The 7,961-nt window shown below is 35.0% G+C and overlaps 1 protein-coding gene across 1 annotated transcript in view; it reads left to right on the plus strand.

The window, feature by feature from the left end:
- The first annotated feature begins 459 nt into the window (after positions 1–459).
- Positions 460–7,961, plus strand: part of LOC106882179 (adhesion G-protein coupled receptor G6) — a 56,403-nt gene continuing 48,901 nt past the window's right edge. The window contains exons 1-3 of the mRNA XM_014932766.2: positions 460–660; positions 3,989–4,220; positions 4,852–5,023. Of these exons, the coding sequence (XP_014788252.2) occupies positions 540–660; positions 3,989–4,220; positions 4,852–5,023 (525 nt within the window). The 5' untranslated portion in view covers positions 460–539. The remainder of the gene's footprint in view (positions 661–3,988; positions 4,221–4,851; positions 5,024–7,961) is intronic.

The following is a 7,961-nucleotide window of genomic DNA, read 5'->3' on the forward strand; positions in this document are numbered from 1 at the left end:
TTCCACTCACCTTGGACTAACAGCCACATGCCTTAGTACTTTATTAACCATATCATTCAACCAAATCATTCCCAATTTACAGTGTATTCAGAAATTATTTTTACATCTTACAATTTATTGTATCGTCTTGATGTGTTGCATTCGATCAATGGAGCTCAAGTGGAAGTGTTCTGATGTTTCTAATAAAACTTTGTGTTTGCCAATAAACTCTGCTGAGTTATCCTTTATTTTTCAATTTTTTTTCCTGAATTCTTCAAATAGTAAAATTAATTTATGGACAAATGTAGTAATATCTTTTTAAAATCTAAACTTATCTAAATCTAAATATATTTTTTCATTGCTTTTTTGGATAGGGAGATCGAGTAAATAATAGATTACTGACAAAATGCATTACAGTATTTATCCTTGTTCCACTAGATTATAAGTTCAAATCACACTCAGGTTCATGATTGTGTAGATTCTCTGAAATTGATGAAATATCAACACGATTGACCATATTTTTTCATTAATTTTTCAGTTCTCCAAGAACAAGTCTATATATGGCATCACCAAAGTGTCTGCCATTTACTGGTATCTGGCAAAAGCCAGACATTTCTCAGTGTTACGATATGACTATCACTCAACAACTAAAGAACATCATTAACGAAGGTATCGATATAGGTGAGTGAGCCATTGTGTTTCGAAATACTCTTACAATAGTAGTTGTAGTAGTAGAAGGAGGAGGAGGAAGATGAGGTGGAGGATTACAAACAATAGTGTAGCTCTAGATCAGGGGTTCCTGAACTTTTTTCTGTGAGCCACATTTTCAGAATGAAAATTTGCTCATGCCTCACCAAAAGTTCAGAGAGAGGGTTAAAGGAAGATAACTGCAAGTTTGAAGTTGGAGCATTATCATTGATAACCCTCTCCTCCAATTTGCTATATTTACTAGTTACTATATTCTTAATGCTTGACATAATGCAAAAATATCACAATGATAAAATCAGTCAATAATTATTTATAATTGTTTATACTGGGACTTATGCATGCAATCACAGGTAATCCATAATAATCCACAAGTAATCCACAGGTAATCCATAATAACATTTTAAATTCTGAAATCGTATCTATGTTTGGCATGTTAATTTTTTTAAACTGTTTCTAAATCTTTCATTGTCTTTAACCATTCCGTCTCACCTGCTATCCTCTTCTGCCATGCCTGTGAGGCACCCTACACCGTTTGAGAACCAATGCTCTAGATAATCCCCTATACATATTCACTATATGTATTGTGAAAGGCATTCTAACCATGACCTTCCTATTTGCCCGACTGGGTGTATACGAACTAATGCCTGTGATATTTATCTCTTACTTCTTTTTTGATACCACCAATAACGGAAGAGTACATTTTTATATTTATTAGTGTGTGTGTGTTTGTGTTTATGTGTATGTATAAGCCAATCCATGATGTGCACAACACTTTACTAGTTATAATAGGGCTCCATATTTATGCAATGTTAAACTTCTGTACAGCAATATCTGCTGGAAGCGTAGCAAGAATAAATATGGAATTCATCGCTTCAGATCTCACTGTACACAGCTCAGATAGTGAATTCATATCAGTTGGCAGATGTAAGCACTGATCAGAAAACAGATTTGTTTGCTGAAATTATAAACAAAGTCACTGGCTTCTTTACTCATAGAGGTTTGGGTAGTTTTAGCTGACAGGACACATCTCAAAACATCAGAGTTCCAGAATCTCTTGTGTGCATAAGCCAAGTGTTCCATGAACACACTGTCATTGTAAATGGGAGAAATTCTTTCTCCTGATGTACACAACAGCAATTAACATAATTTGTGTTCATATCTGCAGTGAGGTATTTAGAACGAATATACAAATCTTAATTTCAGTGCAGAAAGAAAATGTGTGTGTGTGTACAGTAAAACCTAACTTTATGAACACCTTTCATCATGAACAAATTGGTTTACGAACAATTTTTCAAACATGAAATGACCTCCGATGACAAATGGTGCCTCGAGTGATGAACGCACAAGACGGCAGCAATGGTTGGTGCCAAGCTGGAACTATTAGTGGGAGAGTATCAGTTTCTCTCTAGCTTTCACTCAATGCACATCTCTGTTCAAATTCCTGTGCCTTCTCTTGAATTTCTTCTGAGAAAAAATAGTTTTGTTTTATGAACACTTCGGATCACGAACTGTTTTTAGGAGAAATTAAATTCATAAATCGAGGTTCCATTGTATTCATGATTAAAACTGTCAAAGAAAAAATATGCCGTATTGTTCATTTTGAGCTCTCAAACAGTATTAATCTCCCCCAACAGTGGGTCATTTGAATCACTTTTGGAAATATTATGTTAGAAGTTATTACTTAGGAAAGTTGAGTTTGTTATCAGATTGTAGCAAGTCATAAAAGGCGGCAATATGATGTAATGGTCGTTTGCCCGAACAAGCATAATTGTTGGTAATCCCATTGGTTAAAATTCCTACCCATTGGTTAAAATTACTGTCAAAGAGAATTCTTTCACAAAATACGGTTCTTAGAATAAACAAATTCATGTTCTTTTAACTGCTATAAAAAAATACACAGTTTCATAATTGCAGAAAGAAATTTCATTAGCAAGTTGAAAAACGTGAAGAAAGAGAAAATAATTACTACATTATTTTATTTATGTACATTTAGCATTTATAGTCCAATTGGAAAGTAAAGTCATTTTGTCATAGAGAATTACGACTTAAAATTCACACTAACTAATCCTTCATACTAACTACTAGAGTTCACAACAATTCAAATAAGTCTTGTTGGATTTTTATCATAGACATGGCATAAAAAATCGCCAATATCTCAATGAATGAGTGTCATAGAGTTTAGTAACATCCTACGATCACTGAGTAATTTCCCCCAAAATCAGGGGTTTTATAACTGCTCATATCCGAATTCTAAGAATTGTATTCCGTGAAAGATTTCTTTGATGAAAGTTTAGAATTTGTATATGGGCAGCAATTTTAACCAATGGGATTACCAACAATTATGCTTGTTTGGGCAAATGACCATTACATCATATTTCTGCCTTTTATGACTTGCTACAATATCTTTAAAACTCAGTTGTATTAACTTTCTATAGAGTGGTTGAGTAGATAAATGAAAGAGAAAACAATAGAGATATTGCTGGATCATGTCTTTACATACATTGTTATGTTGGTGGTTATAAAATATTTAAATCTTCAATGACCCAGTCTGCATAGTTGTGTGTCATACAATATAAGAAATTTACCTCTCTCAAATGCTGCTATAGCACTATAAAATTAAAGAAATTTTTATTAACTTGTTGTGCTGTGATAGGTTCAATTTCTCATATGGCCCTGAGAAAGACTTATCAATATTAATCCATAGATTTTAGGCAACGATCTGGCAGAATTGTTAGTACACTGTGTAAAATGCTGAGTGGTATTTCGTTCATTTTCATGTTCTGAGTTCAAATTCCATTGAGATAAACTTTGCCTTTCATTCTTTCAGAATCAGAGCACTGGAGTTGATTTACTCGACACTTAACCCTTACCCCAAAATTACTGGCCAATATTAATCTATAGCTCAGTGACCTGTTTTTGTCTAGGTACATTTTGTCATTGGAAAAATAATTTCGATTAAATTAGTGACTGTTTGTGATGGCTGGTTCTATCACAGATCATTGGTTGCCAATGATATGTACAAACATCAACCACCAAGAGTATGTCTTACTCAACTATAAAGTGTTATGTAACGCTCCCACTGTTTCATTTTAATGTTAAAGAACAGGAGACCTTAAGGATGTACAACAAGGTGTATACAACTGATGAAGTGAACACATTTAGCAAATTTTGTGCTCTATAAAGTTAGAGTTATTAATTAACTTCCAGTGATTCATTAATGTGATGTTAAATTCACATCTAATATTTCATCTGAAAGCGATTGTAAATTTCCTTAAATTTCGTGTTAAATTTTCCATTGTAGGAAATATCGAGGAGAAATCTAAAGAACTCGTGAATATTTCACAGAAATCAGTGTATTTCAAAGAAGAAGATATTAACTTCGCTGTAGACATTCAGGAGAAAATGGTGCCATTGATATCGAATGTGTCTACGAATATAGTATTAAATTATATACTTCTTGGTATAAACAATATGATAAATGTACCAGAGACGGTTTTGGTTCAAGCAGAACACGCTAACAAAACTGTGAACAGGTAAAATTCAAATCACATTTGATGTTAGTAGTAGTAGTAGTAGTAGTAGTAGTAGTAGTAGTAGTAGTAGGAGTAGTAGCAGTAGTAGTGAATGCTTAGTGGCTAGTGCATTTGGCGCATGACCGTAAGGTTGTGAGTACAATTCTTGGTGGTGTGTTGTTTCCTTGTGCATAACACTTTATTTCACGTTACTCCAATACACTTAACAGGTAAAAAGGAGTTGTGCCTCTTGCTCAATGGGCCACTCTTGTCACATTCTGTGTCATGCTGAATATCCCTGAGAACTACATTAAGGGTACTCATGTCTGTGAAGTGTTCAACCACTTGCACGTTAAATTGACAAGCAAGCTATTCTGTTGGTCAAATCAACTGAAACACTCGCCGACATATCCAATGGAGAGCCAAGCAAGTCACTAGAAGAAGAAGAAGAAGAAGAAGAAATAGCAGCTGCAGTATAGATAAAAGTAGTTCCAGTTGTGCAAACATGCAATAACAGCAGTAGTAGCAGCAACATTAAAAACATTAACATACAAAGATTTGTTAATCAAAATAATTAATGTAATTACACCTATAGCTAATTATGTATTTCAAACACTGTTGATTGAAAGTTGTTGTCTTGATTTTATTTTAGAATGCTGGACATTATAGAAGCAATCACAGAAAAGATTTCACTGGAAGAGCCGCAAGTGAGAACTTTATATTCTAATCTTGGTATTGGTGTTACCAAAGTGGAGAACGGCACTTTTGATGGTGTATTCTATGGTATCTTAGATGGAAATAATGAAACAGAAGCAAAGAATATGGTACAATCAATACTCTCTCATGATTACTCTCTTATTAACCATTTGTTCTAAACACCCAAGTTGATAAAATACATTAAACATAATATCTTTATTGTCAAATAAAATAGTTATTGTACATTACTTGATGTAGGTTACAATTTAGATATAAAATACAATACATTTACACACATACACGCACACACACACATACATACATATATATATATCATACAGATTACATAGGTTAGTAATAAAGCTAACAATAATAATGGTTTCAAATTTTGGCACAAAGCCAAAAGCTTTTCAGGGTAGGGGATAGTCAATTACATTAACCCCAGTGTGTAACTGGTACTTATATAATCGAGCGTGAAAGGATGGAAGGCAAAGGTGCCCTCTGCAGAATGTGAGCTCAGAGTAAAGACAGACAGAACACCACTAAGCATTTTTTTTTCCAGCATGCTAACAGTTCTGCCTTAGCTAACATAGTAGTATCTTAGACATGTACAATCGACCTCATTATTTTCCTGATCGACTGCTTCAGCAGAAAAATATAACAAAGAAGTTGGTGTGCATTTCATCTATATACATCATCATCAACAACAATTTCATCATCATCATCATCGTCATCATCATCATTATCATCATCATCGTCTAATGTCCACATTTCTTGCTGGCATGGATTTTACAGTTTGACATGATCTGATGGGTTTAAGGACTGCATCATGTTCAGGTGTCTGCTTTAGCATGGTTTCTCAGTCAGATGGTCCTCCAACCACTCTACAGTATCACTGGATGTTTTTTCTTGTCCCACGACACTAATGAACCTTCTATGCAGCTTGCAGGCCTAGGAAAATCCAATGGGTAAGGGCTTTTGGTAGCAGATAAGGGTTAAGTAATGACAGAAGAAGGCAAGGCAAAGCAGGTTCACATTTAGAGAAGAGGTGGGAATGGCAAATAAAGCAGAAGTAGTTGTGAAGAGATAAATAGTGGTGATGAGGTATCCAGGTGGTACCTCAAGGTATGAAGTGAGTTGGGACAGAAACACTAAGAGTGTGAGCAGTTGGGGTGGGGGTTGCAAAAGTGTAGGGGGAAGGAGTTAGGGGAAATGGTAGGAAGAGAGGTGGGCAATGTCTGTAAGGCTCGGGTAGGGTGAAAGGTGGGTGTAGAGTTGGGTATTATCAATGATGTGTGAATGAGGGGAGGTAGAGAGATGCAAAAAGAGAATAGAGAGAGAGAAACAGATAGAAAGATGAAGTCTGTTCCCATTAGCACTTTATTTCGTAAAAATTTCCAGTTTCCATCTGTAGCACAGGTATCTAAATCTATCTTACAATTGTATCAGTTAATATTTCTCTAAATCTATTCCCAGTTACAGGATTTTTTTGTCTCCATATCTCCTTCTCAGTGTCATACATATATACAGCTATATACAATATGTATGAATGTATATACATATATCATTTTCATCACTTAACATCTGTATTTCATGCTAGCATGGGTTGGATGGTTTGATAGGATCTGACGAGTAAAAGGAGTGTATCGAGATCCAATGTTTGCTTTGGCATGGTTTCTGTAGTTGGATGCCTTTCCTTGTACCAACCTCTTGAAAACATGGACTGGGTGTGTTTTTGTGGTACCAGCACTAGTAAGATTTCTTAAAAGAGTGGGTATGCAGGGTTGTAGTAGGTGGTTTTGTGATACGTGTTGATTGACTAAAGTGTAATAGAGGGACAGGAAAAGGCAGGTAACTAGCTGCAGAGGAGATATATGAATGCCTTAGCTGGAAGAGGAGAAACGACAGTGGAGATAAACTGTCAGGGCATACCTTCAATTTACAACGTAGAGGGGGCAAAGTGAGTGAGAGAGAGAGAGAGAGAGAGAATAAGGACAAAAAATTGAAAGAGACAGGAATGCCTAAATGAGTAGGTTCATGGATAGTGAGGAGGATGTGGTTGATGGCAATACATAAAAAGGGAGGTTGGAGGGTAATACTGTTATAAATGAGAAATAAGATGATGTGAAGAACAGGAGAGAGAAGGTATACAGTGACAGAGGTGGAGGTCAGAGGCACGGAGCGTGGATATACTGATAGTAAAAAAAGTGGGGTGAGTTTGATGACAGATATGAAAGGATATTCAGAGTAAGGATATGAAAGGATATTCACTGAAAATATATCAGTAAGGGATGATAATGGAATTGCAAGATGGGTGGTAATGGAAGTAATTCCAAGGAGAGGGATAACTGATAACATAAAATGAATGGTGGTGGTGGAATATGTGCATTTCTGCTCTCGTATAATTACAACAATTGAAGAAATAGTGCCGTAGTCAGTGGGCAATTGTGGTGTGAATGTTATGAAGATGAGTTGTTAGTAAAGCTTGACAGGTACAGAATGGGTGGAGAGGAATAGATATTAAATATTTGCTTTTAGGTCTTCAGTATTTCTTTGGCGGTAACAAAATAACCGATTGTTAATTCTAACAGCTTAACAATATTTGCTATGGAAGACAACTATGCTGAATATGAGCTTGCATTAACGACTCTGTCAATGAGATATGGGATGAATTGCATTGTTAAATTTTTCGGCACCTCCTTCATCTGTTTTAATCCCTTCCTATATTTTGCTTTATGATACCCACCTGTATGGTTTTTGGCAAAATTGAAAGAAAATCACTCAGCTAATTGGTTTTAAGTGTTCAAAGAATTTGATTTTGACATTGGCTGTCATGGAAAAATTGCACACTTTCATGAAGACAAACCAGTAGTTGTTGACATGTGGAAGTGGTAACGACTTGACTAGGTTGACTGAAATCAATGAAACAATTTTTAAGTAATAAATGCTATTTGCCAGTTCCATTCTTTGGTTTGTGTGTATGTGTATGAATATATATATGCTTATGTTTATGTATACATGCATACCTTTATATATATATATATATATATATATATATATATATAT

Source organism: Octopus bimaculoides, unplaced genomic scaffold (genome assembly GCF_001194135.2).
Source record: "Octopus bimaculoides isolate UCB-OBI-ISO-001 unplaced genomic scaffold, ASM119413v2 Scaffold_193896, whole genome shotgun sequence".
Taxonomy (NCBI): Eukaryota; Metazoa; Mollusca; class Cephalopoda; order Octopoda; family Octopodidae; genus Octopus; species Octopus bimaculoides.